The following is a 23232-nucleotide window of genomic DNA, read 5'->3' as shown; positions in this document are numbered from 1 at the left end:
TCCCCTTTCTTTCTTTAGGCCTAGCTATTTCTCCGGCTGTGATCGAGGGGTCTAGGGCATCGTAGGAACCCCCCACGGCTACTGCTAGTCGTGTTGATAGGTTTAGGGGTCTGCAATCCGATAGCTGCCAACTTCTCTGGTTTTCTGGACTTAGCTAGCATTTCTGTTTTTGCCTCCTACGGTGACTCAATCATAACAGAATCACCCGCCATACCGCAGATCCTAGGGTACTCAATAGCAGGAAAGAATTGTGTATAAAAAAAAAAAAGTGTGCATATATTCTTTCCTCTATATCTCTGAGGCCGTAGGGGGAATTTTTTTTTTTCTCTCAATGGAGATAAAGCAATTGTCTGATCGTGTGGAGCAGCTCGCTGCGGAAGTGCGGGGAATGAACCATGCTGTTGAACCAAAGATCCCTACACCTGATGTATTTTTTGGGGATCGATCTAAATTTTTGAGTTTCAAAAATAATTGTAAATTATTTTTTGCCTTGAAGCCTAACTCGTCAGGGAGCTCCGCGCAGCAGGTTAAAATTGTCATCTCTTTGCTGCGTGGCAATCCCCAGGATTGGGCGTTTTCTTTGAAACCAAATGATCCTATTCTGACTAATGTGAACGCATTCTTTCAAGCTTTGGGGTTGTTGTATGACGAACCTAATGCTATTGATCAGGCTGAAAAGACCCTGTTGGCATTGAACCAGGGTCGAGATTCTGCAGAGTTGTACTGTCAAAAGTTCCAAAAGTGGGCGGTCCTTACTACCTGGAATGATAATGCCTTGGCTGCTCTCTTTCGGAAGGGTTTGTCAGAAGCCGTAAAAGATACTATGGTGGGATTTCCTGTTCCCTCTGGTCTGGACGATTATATGTCATTAGCCATTCAGGTTGATCGGCGTTTACGTGAACGCAGGATTGCACGAGAGGTGTTGCCACCGGTTGAACAGACGCCTGAACCTATGCAATGTGATAGAGTTTTGCCTAAGGCGCAACGTCAGGAGTTCAGAAGGCGTAATAAGCTGTGTTTTTTCTGTGGAGATGCCTCGCATATTATTTCTGTTTGTCCTAAACGAGAGAAACGCTTTGCACACACGTTTTCTGTTGGTGGTGTTCAACCTAAGTTCCTTCTGGCAATTACTCTTATCTGCTCCCTGTCCACATTTTCCGCCAAGGCTTTTGTGGATTCGGGAGCAGCGCTAAACCTAATGGACTTGGATTTTGCTAAACGTTGTGGATTTCCGATGACACCTCTGCAGACCCCTATCCCTTTGAGGGGGATTGATGCTACTCCTTTGGCGAAAAATAAACCTCAGTTTTGGACCCAGGTGGTCATGCGGGTCGCCCCAGACCATCAAGAAAATTGCAGATTTTTGGTGTTGCATGGTCTGCATGATGCCGTTGTTCTGGGGTTTCCCTGGTTGCAAATTCATAATCCAGTTTTGGATTGGAAATCTGTGTCTGTGGTGAGTTGGGGTTGTTGGTGTACCTTTAGTGAGGCTCCGTTTTTTTACACCTCTCCTCAGTCGCATGATGTTCCTGACTATTTGGCGGACTTTTATGATGTATTCAGTGAGAATGAGTCTGCGTCCTTGCCTCCTCATAGGAGTTATGACTGTGCAATTGAACTAAGCCCGGGGTGTAAATTTCCCAAGGGTCGGCTCTTCAATTTATCTGTACCCGAGCACGAGGCTATGCGGTCCTATATTAAGGAGGCGTTGGAGAAGGGTCATATTAGACCATCCTCTTCACCCTTAGGTGCCGGGTTTTTTTGTGGCCAAAAAGGATGGTTCTTTAAGGCCTTGTATTGATTATCGTGCCCTCAATAAAATTACTATTAAATATCAGTATCCGTTACCCCTGATTTCGGATCTATTCTCTAGAGTTAGAGGTGCTTGCTGGTTTACCAAGCTTGACCTCAGGGGGGCATATAATCTTATCCGCATTAAGCAGGGGGATGAATGGAAGACGGCGTTTAATACTCCGGAGGGACATTTTGAGTACCTGGTGATGCCTTTTGGGCTCACTAATGCCCCTTCTGTCTTCCAGTGCTTCATGAACGATATTTTCCGAGACTTTGTCGATAAATTTTTGATTATCTATCTGGATGATATTTTGATCTTCTCCAAGGATTGGGACTCTCATGTGGAACATATTCGGACTGTGTTCCGGATCTTGAGGGAGAATTGCCTGTATGTCAAAGGATCGAAATGCCTTTTTGGAGTACAGAGGATTTCATTTTTGGGATTTATTTTGTCTCCGTCAACTATTGAAATGGACCCGGCCAAGGTACAGGCCATTTATGATTGGGTTCAGCCCACTTCTTTGAAGGCCCTCCAGAAGTTTTTGGGTTTTGCTAATTTTTATCGGAAATTTATAGCAAAATTTTCTAGTATTGCCAAGCCATTGACTGATCTGACTAAGAAGGGTGCTGATGTGTTGAATTGGTCTCCGGAGGCTGTTGCTTCCTTTCAGGAGCTGAAGCGAACATTTACCTCCGCCCCGGTTTTGCGGCAACCTGATGTCTCACTCCCGTTCCAGGTAGAGGTGGATGCTTCTGAGATTGGTGCAGGAGCTGTTTTGTCCCAAAAGGATGCTGTAACATCTAAAATGAATCCCTGTGCTTTCTTTTCCCGAAAGTTCTCTCCATCTGAACGTAACTATGATGTGGGGAATCGGGAACTGTTGGCCATGAAATGGGCATTTGAGGAGTGGAGACATTGGTTGGAGGGAGCTAAACATCAAGTTGTGGTCCTCACTGACCACAAGAATTTGATTTATCTAGAGTCGGCTAAACGCTTGAACCCTAGACAAGCTAGGTGGGCCTTGTTTTTTTACACGTTTTGATTTTGTGGTCTCTTTTCTTCCTGGAACTATGAATGTCAAGGCAGACGTCCTCTCTAGGAGTTTCTTTGCTGATTCTCCTGTGGTGACCAAGCCTGCTACCATCTTAGGCGAAGGGGTAGTTCTTTCTGCCATCTCGCCCGATTTGAGACTTGCTCTGCAAGACTTCCAGGAGGACAAACCTGAGCGTTGTCCCAGTGGAAAGTTGTATGTTCCTGACCAGTGGAAGAAGAGAGTGATGTCTGAACTTCATTGCTCTGCATTGGCTGGTCATCCAGGTATTTTTGGTACTTGAGATATGGTGAGTCGCTCTTTTTGGTGGCCCACCTTGTCTCATGATGTCAGGAATTTTGTGCAGTCCTGTGGGACTTGCTCCCGGTCTAAATCTTTGTTCTTGTTCTAGTGGGTTGTTGATGCCTTTGCTTGTCCCCAGGAGGCCATGGACCCATATTTCAATGGATTTCATCTCTGATATGCCGGTCTCTCAAAGAATGACTGTTATTTGGGTGATTTGTGATAGGTTCTCTAAGATGGTTCATCTTGTACCACTCCCTAAGTTGCCATCTTCCTCTGAGTTGGTGACCCTGTTTTTGCAACAGGTGGTTCGCTTACACGGGATTCCTGAGAACATTGTATCTGACAGAGGAGTTCAGTTTGTGTCTAGATTTTTGAGGACTTTCTGTTCCAAGCTGGGAATTCAGTTGTCCTTCTCCTCTGCTTTTCACCCTCAGACCAATGGGCAGACAGAGAGAACAAACCAGACCTTGGAGTCGTATTTGAGATGTTTTATTTCCGCTGATCAGGATGATTGGGTTTCATTTTTGCCCTTGGACGAAATTGCTTTAAATAATAGAGCTAGTTCTGCCACTTTGATGTCACCTTTTTTTTGTAACTTTGGGTTTCATCCTCGATTTTCTTCAGGGCAGGTGGAGCCTTCTGCCTGCCCAGGTGTTGACACTGTGGTGGAGAGAATGCACCAGATCTGGGATCAAGTGGTGGATAAGTTATCTCTCTCCCAGGAAAAGGCCCAGCGGTTTTCCAATCGACATAGGACCATTGGTCCCCAGTTTAAGATTGGTGATATGGTGTGGTTATCATCAAAAAATATTGCTATGAAGGTGGCTTCTCCTAAGTTTAAGCCTAGATTTATTGGACCTTACAAGATTTTGGAGATTATTAATCCGGTCTCTTTCCGTTTGGCTCTTCCTGTCACATTTAAAATCCATAATGTGTTCCATAAGTCCTTGTTGAAGAGGTTTGTTGAACCAGTTGTTCCTGGGATGGCACCTCCGGACCCTGTATTGGTTGAAGGTAACATGGAATATGAGGTAGAGAAAATACTGGATTCCCGTCTGGCTAGACGGAGACTCCAGTATTTGGTTAAGTGGAAGGGTTATGATCAGGAGGATAATTCCTGGGTCTCTGCCTCTGATATTCATGCCAAAAGATTGGTGCGTGCCTTTCATCGGGCTCACCCTGATGGCGTGGTTGAGGGTTCGGTGACCCCTCCTCAAGGGGGAGGTACTGTTGTGAGTTCATTTTCCCCTTCGTCACTGAGGTCTGGTGAACTCCCTATTCTGGTGAAGGAAGGTAATGAGCCTGATTATCAGGCACCTGAACCTGATGAGGATGACTGGCTGAGTGGAGTCACGGACTGGATATAAGGCTGCCGACGCCCTTCTGCCCTGCGGGTGATTTCTCTGTGGACTTCTAAGACACCAGTCTGATTCCTGCTCCTCTAAGCTAAGTTTTTCTGCTTTGCCTGTTTGCATTAGTTTTGTTTTTGTTTTCCTTGCTTTTCTGGATTCTGCCATTCCCTGCTGGGGTGAGCTGAATCTCCTTTTGCCTGCAGCTCTGTCTTCAGAATATTCCTGAGTACTGACATAGCTTTTTGAAGCCTAGCGTCTTCAGGGCCTTTTTCACTGTCATTCTGTTGGCTCTTATTTTCATAGGGTTTTTCTCGGATTGCAGACAGCAGCCTTCCTGTCCTTTTCTATCTAGCTAGATTGGGCCCCGTCTTTGCTCAGTCTGTCTTTCTGCCTGTGTTAGTGTTTTCATCTTGCTTCACCGTCATTATATGTTGGGGGCTGCCTATTGCTTTGGGGTCTGCTCTGGGGCAGTTTAGTTTTCCCCTTTCTTTCTTTAGGCCTAGCTATTTCTCCGGCTGTGATCGAGGGGTCTAGGGCATCGTAGGAACCCCCCACGGCTACTGCTAGTTGTGTTGATAGGTTCAGGGGTCTGCAATCCGATAGCTGCCAACTTCTCTGGTTTTCTGGACTTAGCTAGCATTTCTGTTTTTGCCTCCTACGGTGACTCAATCATAACACTTATCCTTAGTCCTAACCCCAATTCTAACCTCATCCTTAGTCCTAACTAGAACTATCTCTAACCTTATCCTTAGTCCTATCCCTTATTCTAACCTCATCCTTAGTCCTAACTAAAACTATCTCTAACCTTATCCTTAGTCCTATCCCTTATTCTATCCTTACCCTTAGTCCTATCCCTAATTCTAACTTTATACTTAGTCCTATTCGTAATTCTAACCTTATCCCTAGTTCTAACCTTATCCTTTTTCTTAACCCCAGTCCTATTCCTAACCCTAATTTAAACCTTATCCTTAGTCCTGTCCCTAATTCTAACCTTACCCTTAGTCCTATCCCTAGTTCTAATCTTATCCTTAGTCCTATCCCTAACCCTAGTTCTAACCTTATCCTTAGTTTAAACCCTAGTCCTATCCCTAATTCTAACCTTATCCTTAGTACTAACCTTAATTCTATCCTTATACTTAGTCCTAGATCTATCTCTAACTGTAATTCTAACCTTATGCTTAGTCCTAACCATAGTCCTATCCCTAACCTCGAATCTAATCTTATCTTTAGTCCTAACCCGAATTCTAAGCTTATCCTTAGTCCTAATCCTAACCTTATCCTTAGACCTAACCCTAACATTATCCTTAGCCCTAGTGTTATCCTCAGTCCTATCCCTCATCTTATTCCCATCTCTAGTCCTAACGCTAGTCATAGTCCTAACCACTTGGTTAGAAAAAGTATGTAAGCATGAAAAGCTTATGACAGAGAATATTTTTATAATGAAGGACACATTTGTAATATTGGAACACGTTTCCCCCACACATCTGTGTCTCTCCTCTCACACATACATGTGACTGGAGGGGCAGGGAGCTGTGGGAGCCGCAGTGCAGCCTTCGTCTTCTCAGTTACTGCTTATGTAGAGCACAGCAGCAGAGATGAGTTTGTCATTGGCTTCTGCACTCTGCATAGGCAGTGAACTAGATGACAAAGCTAACTTAATCACGTAGATCTCTCATTTGCCTCCGTTGACTTGATTGGCCGGCAGCCTCCATGTTTGCTGTTGGGCTCACGACCCTCTGACTCAAGTTTTATGGTCATGGTGAATAAGGATCATTATGACAGAATGATGGGACCACCCCGTGCAGCGGTGGAAGTAGGAGGCAGCGCAATGTTTGCTAGACGTTCCCGGTGTTGCCACGACACAGACGGTGGCCACAGAAGACACTGTATCGTCAAGAAAGAGAATTTATTAAAAACAGAGCCGTTATGTACATGTTTATCGGGGAGACGTTCAGTGGCGGGGACCTCATTGTGCTCCAGGTCTGTGACCTCATGTCCTGGTTAAAATGAAGAAATGAGGTCTCAGGAGACGATGCCATCGTAGCCCTGTATCCCACACTTCTTTCCTGCTATACGGCACCCAAACGTGATGGCCTCTTGCATAGACTGACCTGAGGAGAACGAGAACTCGGTGATATTCACAGTTGGACATAACTAGTCATTCATCCAGTACAGATCATACGAAACATGGACATTGCTGAACTCGGACACGCTGGAGAAAGTCACATGATCACGTGGAGTGCACAACCCGCCATATCACACAAAGTACTGACCACGCAATGTAACTGTGCATCCAGTACCTTCTCGGAATTAAATTTGGCTTTTACTCTGATTTTCTTTTTTCTGATTCTCAATGCACAGGGATATTTCACAGTAACTGTGTGACATATGAACAACATGTACAACATGGTGACCCGTAAGGAGTGAAGGAGACATGCCTTTAGATAGGGCATAGATTACGGAAGCATTGAAGGTGTCTCCAGCACCGAGGGTGTCCACAATGGTCTCAGGGGGAAAGGAGGGAGAATGGAGGACACGTCCATCTGGTCCCAAAGCATCAGCTCCTTGTTCAGCCCAAGCACAGACCAGATATGCCCTGCAGAAATCAAGATCCAGAAGATGAGTGGGGTTCATGCAAGGGTCCATCCACCTTAAATGTCAATGCTTCCTCACAATCAATTCTGGTACAAAGGAAGTTATGGAAGATCTGGGCATGCATGTCTATATCAGGCGTTTGACCCACACCACATGGCCAGCATTAGAAGAATTAGCTGCCATAGGGGCAGTGACACCAGATGATGTTATCACTGTCACATTACATGACAAAGTACTTATATGTATAACTATCAACCTATAAAAAGGAGGACACCGGCAGATCAGACCATGAGCCTGTCTACACTTGGATACACCAACACGACCATTAGGGCAGGTCACGAGTCTGTAATATGCACAATGGACACAAGAGTTTTTAAATTACATGAAGTCATAGAGGTTACAAATGACGTCTCACCCATTCTTCACCCGTGGATAGAATCCTACCACAGCCTCAGATGATGAGGTAAACCCAAAATGTCTGGCAACATCTTTACTGACAAACACCTGCAGAGAAAGAAAACAAAAGTCATCACATAAAAAGACCACACAACGATATGAAAAGCAGACAATGGTATAAAGACCCCACAATGGTTTGGAGACCAGACTACGGGGTGAAGATGCCACAATGGTATGGAGACAAGACAACATTGTGAAGACCAAACAACAGTGTGAAGACCCCACAATAGTATGGAGACCAGACTACTGTGTGAAGACCTCAAAATGGTATGGAGACCAGACTATGGTGTGAAAATGCCACAATGGTATGGAGACTAGACAATATTGTGAAGACCAGACAACGGTGTGAAGACCCCACAATAGTATGGGGACCAGACAACTGTGTGAAGACCTCACAATGGTATGGAGACCAGACTACAGTGTGAAGATGCCACAATGGTATGGAGACGAGACCACGGTATAGAGACCAGATAACGGTGTGAAGATGCTACAATGGTATGGAGAGCAGACAACAGTGTGAAGACGCCACAATAGTATGGAGACCAGACAACGGTGTGAAGACTCCACAATGGTGTGGAAACCAGACATTGTGAAGACCAGACAACAATGTGAAAACCCGACACCAGTGTGAAGACCGCACAATGGTATGGAGACAAGACAATGGTATGAACACCAGATAATGGTGTGAAGACCAGATAATGGTATGAGGACAACCAAACTGTGTAAAGACCACACTAGGTTAGAAAAGGGAGGATGAGTGAAATGTCAGTGAAGTGAGGATGTATGGGATGTCGATGATGGGAGGATGAAGGGATGTCAGTGAGTAAAGAGAAGCTTCGATGTTAGTGATGGGTGAGATGTCAGTGATGGGAGGATGGATGGGATGTCAGTAATGGATAGGAAGTCAATGATGGGAGGATGCGTAGGATGTCAGTGATGGGAGGATTTGGGGATGTCAGTGATGGGAGGATGTGAAAAATGAGGATGAATGAACTCATGGAGATCAACATCCAACACTGCGGAGACACCATCACATGTTTCGCAACGCAGTGATTCTAGAGCAATGCCCCCATCCCTTATGGGAAATATGCAAAAACATGCAAAACACAAGCCGCGGAGACACCATCACAGGACAGTCTCCAATGAAGGAAACCACCTATGCATTGCTCTAGAACCACTGCGTTGAGAAACGTGATTGTGTCTCCGCAGTGTTGGATGTTGATCTCCATGAGTTCATTCATCCTCATTTTTCATAGTTTTCTACTAGGCATTGCTCCTACTAGCCAGTTTCCTACTCCACACTGATGAGGGGCAATACCCCGAAACAGCTGTCTGTGGATGGATACCATGTTTTGGCATAGGTGGTTTCCTTCATTGGAGACTGCCCTTCCCGTGGTTGTTCCTTCCTGGGGAAAGAACTGGCTGGTTATTGCTTGCGTTGAGAAACATGTGATGGTGTCTCCGCGGCTTGTGTTTTGCAAGTGATGGGAGGATGTCAGTGATGGATAGGAAATCAGTGATGGGAGCATGCGTGGTATGTCAGTGATGGGTGTGATGTTAGTGATGGATAGGAAGTCAACAATGGGGGAGGCGTGGGATGTCAGAGATGTGAGGATTGAGAGATGTCAGTGAAGGGAGGATTGGGAGATGTCAGTGATGGGAGGGATGTCAGTGATGGGAGGGATGTCAGTGAAGCAAGAATTGAGAAATATCAGTGATGGGAGGGATGTCAGTGATGGGATGGATATATGTGAAAAAACTTGGCACTTAACTTAATGTTCGATAAAGAGCTTTAATGCTGTCCAGGGATAGTACATCAATTTCTCAATGTATTGGTTATATGGCGACCGTCTTCAGTGTACTAAACATACACACATGGTCAAAATTGTTGGTACCCCTCATTTAATAACACAAAAAAACCACAGTGGTCACAGAAATAACAAAAGTAATAACTAAAAAAATCTATGAAAATGAATAAATGAAAGTCAGACATTCTTTGGAAGCATGGTTGAAAAGCAATTTTTAAAAAAGAAAACTCATGAAATCGGCCTGGACAGAAATGATGGTACCCCTGAAAATAATGGGACAAAAGGGACATGTTACATCGCGGTGTGTCCACTAATTACCATCACAGGGGTCTACAATCCTGGAGTCAGTGAGTGGCCTGTATAGAGGCTACAGATCCTCACTGTGCTGTGTGGTGACATGGTGTGTATCACACTCAACATGGACCAGATGAAGCGAAGGGAAGAGTTGTTTCAGGAGAAAGAAAATTATAGACAAACATGTTACAGGTAAAAGTTATACGACCATCTCCAAGCAGCTCGATGTTCCGGTGACTACAGTTGTACATATTATTCAGAAATGTAAGCTCCATGGGACTGTAGCCGACCTCCCTGGACGTGGCCGCAGAAGGAAAACTGATGACAAATCAAAGAGATGGATCATACGAATGGTAACAAAAGAGCCCAGAAAAACATCTAAACAGATTAAAAGTGAACTTCAAGCTCAAGGAACATCAGTGTCAGATTGCACCATCCGTCGTTGTATGAGCCAAAGTCGACTTCATGGGAGACCACCAAGGAAGACACCATTGTTGAAAAAAAATTATAAAAAACAGACTGGAATTTACCAAACTACATGTTGACAAGCCACAAAGCTTCTGGGAGAATGTCCTATGGACAGATGAGACAAAAATGGAATTTTTTGACAAAGCACATCACCTCTATGTTCACAGATGGAAAAATGAAGCATATCAAGAAAAGAACCCTGTCTCTACTGTGAAACATGGAGGAGGCTCTGTTATGTTCTGGGGCTGCTTTGCTGCATCTGGCACAGGTTGTCTAGAATCTGTGCAGGGTACAATGAAATCCCAAGACTATCAAGGGATTCTAGAGAGAAATGTGCTGCCCGGCGTCAGAAAGTTTGGTCTCAGTCGCAGGACATGGGTCTTGCAACAGGATAATGACCCAAAACACACAGCTAAAAACACCCAAGAAAGGCCAAGAGGGAAAACATTGGACTATTCTGAAGTGGCCTTCTATGAGCCCTGACCTAAATTCTATTGAGCATCTTTGGAAAGAGCGGAAACATGCCGTCTGGAAAAGGCAACCTTCACACACGAGACACCTGGGGCAGTTTGCTCTTGAGGAGTGGCCAAAATGCCTGTCGAGAGGTGCAGAAGTCTCATTGACAGTTACAGGAATCGTTTGATTGCAGTGATTGCCTCAAAAGGTTGTGCAGCAAAATATTAAGTTAAGGGAACCATCATTTCTGTCCAGGCCGATTTCATGAGTTATTTTTTTTTTAAATTCTGTGGAAGCATGGCTGAAAAGCAATGTCTGACTTTCATTTGTTCATTTTCATAGATTGTTGATTCATTATTGCTTTTGTCAGATTCAAGTTATTTCTGTGACCACTGTGGGTTTTTCTGTCATTAAATGAGGGGGACCAACAATTTATATCTATTAGTGGCTGAAAGATTGGAGAAAGAGAGGGGCTAGAGGCCCTCACGAGTGGTGTCCAGTGGAGATGCGTGTCCTCAGAGCCGAGGAGTCCGTGGTGTGTCAGGCTGGCATCCACGCTGTGGACAGGATTAGCCGACGGAAACCGAAAAGTGATGTATCGATGCGTTCCACAGGCAGGAAATGCACTGATCTTTACATTAAGCCCACAGACCTCAACAGTCTGCTGCACTTCCAAAGCTTACAACCTTCATCCACCAAAAAATCTATTCCTGGGTCTCTGTCCAACAGATCCACAGGATTGTGCCAGACACAACTAGATGCAAACAGAGACATGAGGAGATGCATCCTAAGTTTGAGGAACGGGGGTATCCATCGAGTCTACTAAGCAACACCATTAATCCTACAGCGTCCACACGCGTAGAGACAGGGAAACGCATTCCATTCATTCATACCCATCATCGTTATGTCTACATCTCACACCAGATGTCATTGGAACATTCTAAGGACAGCACACCCTGATATTCCAGAGTTTCAGAACTCCTTTTTACCTGGTTTTAAACGGACCCCGAACATCAGAGATACCCTTGTTAGGGCCGACACAGGAACATCGGCTGTACATCTACACAACGACTTCTTCAAACTCCAAAAACCAGCACTTTTCCGAGCCTACGGTGCAATCAATGCAATAACGTCCTTAAAGGCAATGTCTTTCATCATCCACATTCTGGAAAAAAATATACTATGAAGGATTTTTCTCCTTGTGACACATCCTTTGTTGTCTTCCTAATAAAATGTCCTTGCGGCCTTTTGTACATTGAGGAGACCACACAATGCATTAAAGATAGAAGCATAAATCCACCATTAGATGCAGGAATCGGCTTTTACCTTACCAGCTCCGTTCTGCAGGACATAATGTCTCCCAAGTTCCAGGTAATAGAATACAAAAATAAGCTTTCTGGGTACACGAGTTACAGGCCCCAGCCCCAAAAGGGCTAAATAGGGAATTATTATTATAGCGGCATTTATTATTCCATGGCGCTTTACATGTGAGAAGGGGTATACATAATAAAAACAAGGACAGTAATCTTACGCAATACAAGTCACGACTGGTCCAGGAGGAGAGAGGACCCTGTCCGCGAGGGCTCACAATCTACAAGGGATGGGTGAGGATACAGTAGGTGAGGGCATAGCCGGTCGTGCAGCGGTTTGGTGGATCGGTGGTGTTACGTGTTACAGAACCACTGAGCACCCAGAATATGTTGTGCAGTTATATGTATGTATAATAGGTTCCATGTGAGATGCATGTCCCTAATGCATCAGCCCACAGGCTGCGCCTCTGGGCAGAGGGGACACGATATTCTCCTTTTGTCCGCCCTCCCCCCACCTTTGTAATTCCCACAGTAAACATCGGCAGGCTACGGCCACCTGCGGCTTTTGTAATGTATGTCTGGCCTGCCGCTTTTCTATTGGCCTGCCCTCTGTATCTGTGATATATTCTGTGTCCTGTGAGTAAAGTGTTGTCAGACTGGAAATACGTGGAGAAGCAGTGATCTTTTATATGCGCCCATGTAACCAAGGAATTCCAGCCAGCGTCATTCATTCAGACTCCAGCCAACGCAGAGCGGACCTCCGAAAACATGGGGTGGTACTGAAAGAGGTACCCCAGCTTGATAGACCCCATTACAGGTGGTTACTGCAGGTTGTAGGCTTGTCGGAAAAGGTCGGTCTTCAGGTTCTTTTTGAAGGTTTCCATATGACTTATTGTCATTTGTCTAGATTTACTCCATCAAGATGTGTGTCAAGTATTCCCAGGTTGCCTTATGTTTATAGGTGATATGTTTTTCTGTATGTTGCCATCACTAACATAGTGATATCGTCACACAATCTCCTGCTACAGGGTTTCTTCCCCCCGACCTCCTCAACCCCCTACTTGACTGCTACATACAGTGGGTACAGAAAGTATTCACACCCCTTTCAATTTTTCACTCTGTTTCATTGCAGCCATTTGGTAAACTCAAAAAAGTTTTTTTTCCCCATTAATGTGCACTCTGCTCCCCATCTTGATTTAAAAAAAACAGAAATGTAGAAATTTTTGCAAATTTATTAAAAAAGAAAAACTGAAATATCCCATGGTCATAAGTATTCAGCCCCTTTGCTTCCACCCACTCTCCATTTAAACCACAGCGGGCTGGTGTGGAGGCCAGTCTGACACACCACAGACTCCTCGGCTCTGAGGACACGCATCCCCACTGGACACCACTGGTGAGGGCCTCTAGCCCCTCTTTTTCTCCAATCTTTCAGCTGCTAATAGATATACTCCTCCTCCACAGATGGGCCGGCGGATCCCGGATCGACATTGATCAGCCATACTGCGGCATCATCTAGACCTAGGTAGGTGTTGTGGTCCTCCTCTTTACTAACAGTATAATTATGGGAGGATGGGAGGGATGTCAGTGATGGGAGGAGGATGGGAGGGATGTCAGTGATGGGAGGAGGATGGGAGGGATGTCAGTGATGGGAGGAGGATGGGAGGGATGTCAGTGATGGGAGGATGGGAGGGATGTGAGTGATGGGAGGAGGATGGGTGAGAGGATGGGAGGGATGTCTGTGATGGGAGGAGGATGGGTGGGAGGATGGGAGGGATGTCTGTGATGGGAGGAGGATGGGTGGGAGGATGGGAGGGATGTCTGTGATGGGAGGAGGATGGGAGGGATGTCTGTGATGGGAGGAGGATCGGTGGGAGGATGGGAGGGATGTCTGTGATAGGAGGAGGATATGTAGGAGGATGGGAGGGATGTCTGATGGTGGGAGGATGGGAGGGTTGTCAGTGATGGGAGGGAGGATGGGAGGGATGTCTGTGATGGGAGGAGGATGGGTGGGAGGATGGGAGGGATGTCTGTGATGGGAGGAGGATGGGTGGGAGGATGGGAGGGATGTCTGTCATGGGAGGAGGATGGGAGGGATGTCTGTGATGGGAGGAGGATCGGTGGGAGGATGGGAGGGATGTCTGTGATGGGAAGGAGGATGGGAGGGATGTCTGTGATGGGAGGAGGATCGGTGGGAGGATGGGAGGGATGTCTGTGATGGGAAGGAGGATGGGAGGGATGTCTGTGATAGGAGGAGGATATGTGGGAGGATGGGAGGGATGTCTGATGGTGGGAGGATGGGAGGGTTGTCAGTGATGGGAGGGAGGATGGGAGGGATGTCTGTGATGGGAGGAGGATGGGAGGAGGATGGGTGGGAGGATGGGAGGGTTGTCAGTGATGGGAGGAGGATATGTGGGAGGATGGGAGGGATGTCTGTGATGGGAGGAGTATGTGTGGTAGGATGGGAGGGTTGTCAGTGATGGGAGGGAGGATGGGAGGGATGTCTGATGGGAGGAGGATCGGTGGGAGGGATGTCAGTGATGGGAGGATGGGTGGGAGGATGGGAGGGATGTCTGTGATGGGAGGAGGATCGGTGGGAGGGATGTCAGTGATGGGAGGATGGGTGGGAGGATGGGAGGGATGTCTGTGATGGGAGGAGGATGGGAGGAATGTCTGTGATGGGAGGAGGATGGGAGGAATGTCTGTGATGGGAGGAGGATGGGAGGGATGTCACTGATGGGAGGAGGATGGGAGGGATGTCAGTGATGGGAGGAGGATGGGAGGGATGTCAGTGATGGGAGGAGGATGGGAGGGATGTCAGTGATGGGAGGAGGATGGGAGGGATGTCAGTGATGGGAGGAGGATGGGAGGGATGTCAGTGATGGGAGGAGGATGGGAGGCAGAACTACATTTTAGTATTATATTAATTAGATTTATATGACCCAGCACCGACAGTGGAAAAGGAAGATTATTAAAGGGGGAGGGGCATTTCCACTTTCTTTTGGATATTCATCCCCACACATGTAATATGTTTTACAGGTAGGAGTGAAAGCGTATGCAGGTACTGGATGGACCCAAGAGTAAGGGGCGGCAATGCTGCCAATTTATACATAGGCCGGAGAATGTCTGAACCTGCCGGATCAATGAAGGTGATCACACCCCTGCACACAGGATGATCAGCTATGAATACATCTGGAATTAATGGGGGCCGAGCTCTTACTGCTGGGGCGTCACCACTCTCCTTCTTACCACGTCGCCATATTGGAATAATTGATACAATTCTTCGCGCTCCTTTTCAATCTCTACGGAGACAGTGATCCGCTGGTCTGCAGGGATGCTCTGGTTGTAGGTGGTTACTCTATGGATCATCTTTATCTGCTCATCAGCATTTCGACCCTGGTAAATGAAGGATCAAAGGTCACAAAGTTTGGCTGCCAGAGTCACTTCACATCACTCCCTGATGACAAGCCCCCTCCAGACTTTCCTCCATGATGACGAGCACCTTCCAGCTTTTACAACATGATGACCACCCCCTCCAGCTTTTACTCCATGATTACCAACCCCCTTCAGCCTTTACTCCATGATGATTAAACTCCTCCAGTCTGTGCTAGATGATGACCAGCCCCCTCCAGCGTTTCCTCCTTGACAAGCCACCCCAAGCCCGTGTTCCATGACCAAGCCCCTCCAGCCTTTTCTGTGATGACCAGCACTCTAACCTTTCCTCCATGATGACGAGCCCCCTCCAGCCTTTCCTCCCTGATGACCAGCCCCCTTCAGCCTGTACTCCATGACCAACCTATTCAGCCTTTCTTTCCTGATCAGCCCCTTCCAGCCTTTCCTCCGTGATGACCAGCCCCTCCAGCCTTTCGGCCCTGATGACCAGCCCCCTCCTGACTTTCCCTCCATGAAGACCAACCCCTCCAGCCTTTCCCTCCATGAAGACCAACCCCTCCAGCCTTTCCCTCCATGAAGACCAACCCCTCCAGCCTTTCCCTCCATGAAGATCAACCCCTCCAGCCTTTCCCTCCGATGACCAGCCCCCTCCAGCCTTTCCCTCCATGAAGACCAACCCCTCCAGCCTTTCCCTCCATGAAGACCAACCCCTCCAGCCTTTCCCTCCATGAAGATCAACCCCTCCAGCCTTTCCCTCCGATGACCAGCCCCCTCCAGCCTTTCCCTCCATGAAGACCAACCCCTCCAGCCTTTCCCTCCATGAAGACAACCCCTCCAGCCTTTCCCTAACTGATGACCAGCCCCCTCCAGTCTTTCCCTCCATGATGACAACCACTCCAGACTTTCCCTCCATGATGACCAACCCATCCAACCTGTCTTCCATGATAAGCCCCCTCCAGCCTTTCCTCCCTGATTACCAGCCCCCTCCAGCCTGTACTCCATGACCAACCTCACCAGCCTTTCATTCCTGATGATCAGCCCCTCCAGCATTTCTTCCATGATGACCAACCCCTCCAGCCTTTCTTCCCTGATGACTAGCCCCCCCCAGCATGTCCTCCATGATGACCATGACCCTCCAGCCTGTCCTCCATGATGATCAGCCCCCTCCAGCCTGTCCTCCATGATGACCAGCCCCCTCCAGCCTTCACTCTCTGACTCCTTTATGTATGAAGGTGACATTTTTCTTCATCTCTTACCTCCCAGTGAATCCACTTAAATTGTGTCAGCTCTACTTTCTGGAAGTCCTCAGCGGTCACGTCAGGAAGATTCCTGTCATTGGAGATAGCACAGACTTTAAGTCCACAATCTACTAATACGAGGAGAGGTAATCATAGAAGCGCATGCAGTAATACGATGGCGTGTCTTTACACAAGGGCATCTGATGACAGAAGGGCATGTACTCATTACCGCTCCTAGACCCCGAGCCGGGGCAGCATCCTCCACCTGACAACACTCTCTGCTCCTAGTGCATCTGGCTTCCCATCTGCCTTACAGGCTGGCTCAGGTGGCAGGATGTCTGCCGAGTATTCAGGTGGTTGCTGCACACGGCGCTATTGCCTGCGCTTTCTGTGTCTATTGGTGCTGTCTGATGAGCCCAGCTCTGTTACGTCGGTGGGTATTTTTCTGGCTAGATCAGCCGTGGACTCTGACAAACTCAGCTTTGATATATTGCAGAGGTAACTCTGCTGTTCTAGCTCTGCACTGGACTCTGGGACAATCCCAGCTCTGCTAAGCCTGACATGGATGACTGCTCTTGGGTTGTTTGCTCTTCTTCTCTGCAGAGTTCACCCTCATTCGCTGCCAGCACTGTCTTTGCACGTCCTCTGCAGCGCGGCTCTGCTTCACCGGCTCCTGAGTCTCCTCTGCTCCTTTGTGGATGACACTGTAATCACAGCTCTGCTCCATCGGCTCCTGCCGTTCCTCTCTGCTTTTCATGATGACAGTCCTCCATTACACCCTCTGATGTTCCATCTGGACCATGGGTCGAGGACCCGTCTGACCAGGTGAGACGTAACAGATGACATAACGCAAGAGAAATATCACACAAAGGAGGAGAAGTAACGGCACAAACATCGACAGTGACGTGGGAGCAGAGATCACTTTACACACACAATATTCCTATTTTTTTGTTTTCTACTAAAGAAGAAATGAGAACCGATCTCCGAGGCCAGAGCCGAGTGGTACTCCGTGCATCCTGAGCATCGCCACCTGGACTCCGTGTATACAGAGCGTCGCCATCTGTACTCCGTGTATCCTCAGCTTCACCATTTGTTCTACGAGTATCCAGAGGGTCGCCATCTGTACTTCATGTATCCAGAGCGTCGCCATCTGTTCTACGAGTATCCAGAGCGTCGCCATCTGTTCTACGAGTATCCAGAGCGTCGCCATCTGTTCTACGAGTATCCAGAGCGTCGCCATCTGTTCTACGAGTATCCAGAGGGTCGCCATCTGTACTTCATGTATCCAGAGCGTCGCCATCTGTTCTATGAGTATCCAGAGCGTCGCCATCTGTTCTACGAGTATCCAGAGCGTCGCCATCTGTTCTACGAGTATCCAGAGCGTCGCCATCTGTTCTACGAGTATCCAGAGCGTCGCCATCTGTTCTACGAGTATCCAGAGGGTCGCCATCTGTACTTCATGTATCCAGAGCGTCGCCATCTGTTCTATGAGTATCCAGAGCGTCGCCATCTGTTCTACGAGTATCCAGAGCGTCGCCATCTGTTCTACGAGTATCCAGAGCGTCGCCATCTGTTCTACGAGTATCCAGAGCATCGCCATCTGTTCTACGAGTATCCAGAGCATCGCCATCTGTTCTACAAGTATCCAGAGTGTTGCCATCTGTTCTACTTGTATCCAGCTTGTCACTACCTGTACTTCATGTAGTTGTCATCTGTACTTCGTGTAATCCAGAGCGTCGCCATACAAGTATCCAAAGCGTCACCATCTGTTCTACGAGTATCCAGAGGGTCGCCATCTGTACTCCATGTATCCAGAGCGTCGCCATCTGTTCTACGAGTATCCAGAGCGTCGCCATCTGTTCTACGAGTATCCAGAGCATCGCCATCTGTTCTACGAGTATCCAAAGCATCGCCATCTGTTCTACGAGTATCCAGAGTGTTGCTATCTGTACTCCGAGTATCCAGAGCATCGCCATCTGTACTCCGTGTATCCAGAGCGTCGCCATCTGTTCTACTTGTATCCAGCTTGTCACTACCTGTACTTCATGTAGTTGTCATCTGTACTCCGAGTATCCAGAGCATCGCCATCTGTACTCCGTGTATCCAGAACGTCGCCATCTGTTCTACTTGTATCCAGAGCGTCGCCATCTGTACTACGAGTATCCAAAGCATCGCCATCTGTACTACGAGTATCCAGAGTGTTGCTATCTGTACTCCGAGTATCGAGAGCATCGCCATCTGTACTCCGTGTATCCAGAGCGTCGCCATCTGTTCTACTTGTATCCAGCTTGTCTCTACCTGTACTTCATGTAGTTGTCATCTGTACTCCGTGTATCCAGAGCATCGCCATCAGTACTCCGTGTATCCAGAGCGTCACCATCTGTACTCCGCGTATCCAGAGAGTCGCCATTTGTACTCCGCGTATCTAGAGCATCACCATCTCTTCTACTTGTATTCAGAGCGCCGCTACCTGTACTCCGTGTATCCATAGTGTCGCCATTTGTTCTACGAGTATCCAGAGGGTCGCCATCTGTACTCCATGTATCCAGAGCATCGCCATCTGTTCTACAAGTATCCAGAGCGTCGCCATCTGTTCACAAGTATCCAGAGCGTCGCCATCTGTTCTACTTGTATCCAGCTTGTCACTACCTGTACTTCATGTAGTTGTCATCTGTACTTCGTGTATCCAGAGCGTCGCCATCTGTTCTACGAGTATCCAGAGGGTCGCCATCTGTACTCCATGTATCCAGAGCATCGCCATCTGTTCTACGAGTATCCAGAGCGTCGCCATCTGTTCTACGAGTATCCAGAGCATCGCCATCTGTTCTACAAGTATCCAGAGCATCGCCATCTGTTCTACGAGTATCCAGAGCGTCGCCATCTGTACTCCGCGTATCCAGAGCGTTGCCATCTGTACTCCGCGTATCCAGAGCGTCGCCATCTCTTCTACTTGTATTCAGAGCGCCGCTACCTGTACTCCGTGTATCCATAGTGTCGCCATTTGTTCTACGAGTATCCAAAGGGTCGCCATCTGTACTCCATGTATCCAGAGCATCGCCATCTGTTCTACGAGTATCCAGAGCATCGCCATCTGTTCTACGAGTATCCAGAGCGTCGCCATCTGTTCACAAGTATCCAGAGCGTCGCCATCTGTTCACAAGTATCCAGAGCGTCGCCATCTGTTCTACGAGTATCCAGAGCGTCGCCATCTGTTCACAAGTATCCAGAGCGTCGCCATCTGTTCACAAGTATCCAGAGCGTCGCCATCTGTTCACAAGTATCCAGAGCGTCGCCATCTGTTCACAAGTATCCAGAGCGTCGCCATCTGTTCTACGAGTATCCAGAGCGTCGCCATCTGTTCTACGAGTATCCAGAGCGTCGCCATCTGTTCTACGAGTATCCAGAGCGTCGCCATCTGTTCTACGAGTATCCAGAGCGTCGCCATCTGTTCTACGAGTATCCAGAGCGTCGCCATCTGTTCTACGAGTATCCAGAGCGTCGCCATCTGTTCTACGAGTATCCAGAGCGTCGCCATCTGTTCTACGAGTATCCAGAGCGTCGCCATCTGTTCTACGAGTATCCAGAGCGTCGCCATCTGTTCTACGAGTATCCAGAGCGTCGCCATCTGTTCTACGAGTATCCGGCTTGTCACTACCTGTACTTCATGTAGTTGTCATCTGTACTTCGTGCATCCAGAGCGTCGCCATACAAGTATCCAAAGCGTCGCCATCTGTTCTACGAGTATCCAGAGGGTCGCCATCTGTACTCCATGTATCCAGAGCATCGCCATCTGTTCTACGAGTATCCAGAGCGTCGCCATCTGTTCTACGAGTATCCAAAGCGTCGCTATCTGTTCGAGTATCCAGAGCGTCGCTATCTGTACTCCGAGTATCCAGAGCATCGCCATCTGTACTCCGTGTATCCAGAGCGTCGCCATCTGTTCTACTTGTATCCAGAGCGTCGCCATCTGTTCTACGAATATGCAGAGTGTTTCTATCTGTACTCCGAGTATCCAGAGCATCGCCATCTGTACTCCGTGTATCCAGAGCGTCACCATCTGTACTCCGCGTATCCAGAGCGTTCCCATCTATACTCCGTGTATCTAGAGCATCTCCTTCTCTTCTACTTGTATTCAGAGCGCCGCTACCTGTACTCCGTGTATCCATAGTGTCGCCATCTGTTCTACGTGTATCCAGAGCGTCAATACCTGTATTTTGTGTATCCAGAGCGTCACCATCTGTTCTACGTGTTTCCAGAGCGTCGCCATCTGTTCTACGTGTATCTAGAGCGTCACCATCTGTTTTACGTGTATCTAGAGCGTCGCCATCTGTTCTATGTGTATCTAGAGCGTCGCCATCTGTTCTACATGTATCCAGAGCATTGCCATCTGTACTCCGTGTATCCAGAGTGTTGATATCTGTACTCCATGTATCTTGAGCGCCACCATCTAAGTGGTTTCCCCAGAGCGACGCTATTTGTACTTGGTACCTATCTGTAAACTCACGTAGCTTCTGCCATATTGTATCTTTCCATAGAGCATCCTGGTGCCAGGTCTTTTCCCGAAAATCCACTTATGGAAAATGTCATTCATTGGACCAGGTCGTCTTCTTCCATTGCTCCATGGTTCAGTTCAGCCGTCATCTTCCCTGATACACGACCCTCGCCAGGCCACTGATTTTACTTTCTTGAACCATTTTTCATAGTTACTAAATTCTGCATAGAGGAAACAGCCTCCAAAAGACCCATCGTATACCAGGAAGCCCCCACAAGACCCACCATATACTGAGCACACCCCATGAGACCTGCCGAATACCGAGAACATCTCACAAGACCCGCCGTAAACCGGACACACTCTACGAGACCCGCCATATACCAGGGAACATCTCACAAGACGTTTAGTATACAGGTAACATCCCACTAGACATGCCGTACACTGGGAACACACATCAAAACCTTTCGTATACCGGGAAAACCCCAAAATACCCACTGTATACAGGGAACACCCCACAACACCTTTCATTTACCGGGAACACCCCACAAGACCCGCCGTATACCGGGCACATCCCATAAGACCCGCCGTCTACTGGGGACACCCCAAATGACCCACTGTATACAGGGAACATCCCAAAACACCTTTCGTTTACTGGGAACACCCCACAAGACCTGCGGTATACCGGAGACACCCAACAAGACCCACTGTATACAGGGAACACCCCACAAGACCTGCCATATACCGGGCACATCCCATAAGACTCGACTTATACTGGGAACACCCCACAAGACCCGCAGTATACTGGATACATCCCACAAGACCCACTGTATACAGGGAACACCCCACAATACCTTTCATTTCCTGGGAACACCCCACCAAACCTTCCCTATACAGGGAACACCCCACAAGACCTGCCCTATACAGGGAACACTCCACAAGACCTGCAGTATACCGGAGACACCCCACAAGACCCACTGAAAATAGGGAACACCCTACAAGACCTTTTGTTTACTGGGAACACCCCACAAGACCTGCCATATACTGGAAGCATCCCACAAGACCCGCAGTATACAGAGAACACCCCACAAGACACACCATATACAGGGAACACCCCACAAGACCCACAGTATACAGGGAACAACCCACAAGACCCGCCATATAACAGTGAACACTCCACAAGACCTTTAGCATAACAGTGAACACCCCACAAGACCTTTAGTATACTGAGAACACCCCACAAGACCTTTAGTATACTGAGAACACCCCACAAGACCTTTAGTATACTGGAAACACCCCACAAGACCCACCCTATACAGGGAACATCCCACAAGACCCACCCTATATAGGGAACACACCACAAGACCTGCCCTATACAGGGAACACACCACAAGACCTGCCATATACTGGAAGCATCCCACAAGACCCACAGTATACAGAGAACATCCCACAAGACCCACCGTATACAGGGAACAACCCACAAGACCCGCCGTATAACAGTGAACACCCCACAAGACCTTTAGTATACTGGGAACACCCCACAAGACCCACCATATACAGGGAACACCCCACAAGACCCGCCATATACAGGGAACACCCCAGAAGACTTGTCGTATACCGGGCACACTCTACAAGACCTTTAGCATACTGGGAACCCCCCACAAGATCACAATTTGCCCTTTATCGTTCCAGCTAACTTATTAAGTTCAGAAACGGTCTGCTCATTGCGGCCTATAAATCTCCTTGAGCTTCACCTGTTGTCTGTGACAATTACTCGTAGATTAACCGATAACACATAGGGGTTATGCAGCAGAGAGGTTCTATCCCACTGTGATTTCGGGGGTCAGTATAGCGCCTCTGTTCCTTACGTGTCATACAGTGTGACGGTCCGAGTGCCATTGTTGATGTTTACCAGGCAACAAGCGCAAGGAGTGTCGCCCCGGGTCTGCCAGCTCACACGCGAGGCCTCAATGCTCCTCCTGGAGAAATCTGACATGATGAAGCTACGGAGCAGCAGGGGAAGAAGATTAGACAGAGATGCGGCGCTGTGCCGAGGACAGAGATGTGGTGCTGTGCCGAGAGCAGAGATGCGGCGCTGTGCCGAGAGCAGAGATGCGGCGCTGTGCCGAGGACAGAAATGCGGCCCTGTGCCGAGGACAGAGATGCGGCGCTGTGCCGAGGACAGAGATGCGGCGCTGTGCCGAGGACAGAGATGCGGCGCTGTGCCGAGGACAGAGATGCGGCG

General features: G+C 48.0%; 1 protein-coding gene across 4 annotated transcripts in view; it reads right to left on the bottom strand.

The window, feature by feature from the left end:
• Positions 1–6375: 6375 nt before the first annotated feature.
• Positions 6376–23232, bottom strand: part of KHK (ketohexokinase) — a 64107-nt gene continuing 47250 nt past the window's right edge. For 3 of the 4 annotated variants that reach the window (XM_073557758.1, XM_073557757.1, XM_073557756.1), the window contains 6 exons: positions 22856–22990; positions 16517–16589; positions 15117–15263; positions 7494–7582; positions 6922–7079; positions 6376–6594 (listed from right to left, as the gene is read on the bottom strand). In XM_073557758.1, coding sequence (XP_073413859.1) covers positions 6506–6594; positions 6922–7079; positions 7494–7582; positions 15117–15263; positions 16517–16589; positions 22856–22990 — 691 coding nt within the window. In that variant the 3' untranslated portion in view covers positions 6376–6505. The remainder of the gene's footprint in view (positions 6595–6921; positions 7080–7493; positions 7583–15116; positions 15264–16516; positions 16590–22855; positions 22991–23232) is intronic. The other variant, XM_073557759.1, reaches the window with a different exon arrangement.

This window comes from Dendrobates tinctorius, unplaced genomic scaffold (assembly GCF_039654945.1).
Source record: "Dendrobates tinctorius isolate UK_male_01 unplaced genomic scaffold, ASM3965494v1 ptg000251l, whole genome shotgun sequence".
Lineage (NCBI taxonomy): Eukaryota > Metazoa > Chordata > Amphibia > Anura > Dendrobatidae > Dendrobates > Dendrobates tinctorius.
The sequence above is the reverse complement of the archived record's forward strand: the minus strand, read 5'-3'. Positions and strand labels throughout refer to the sequence as shown.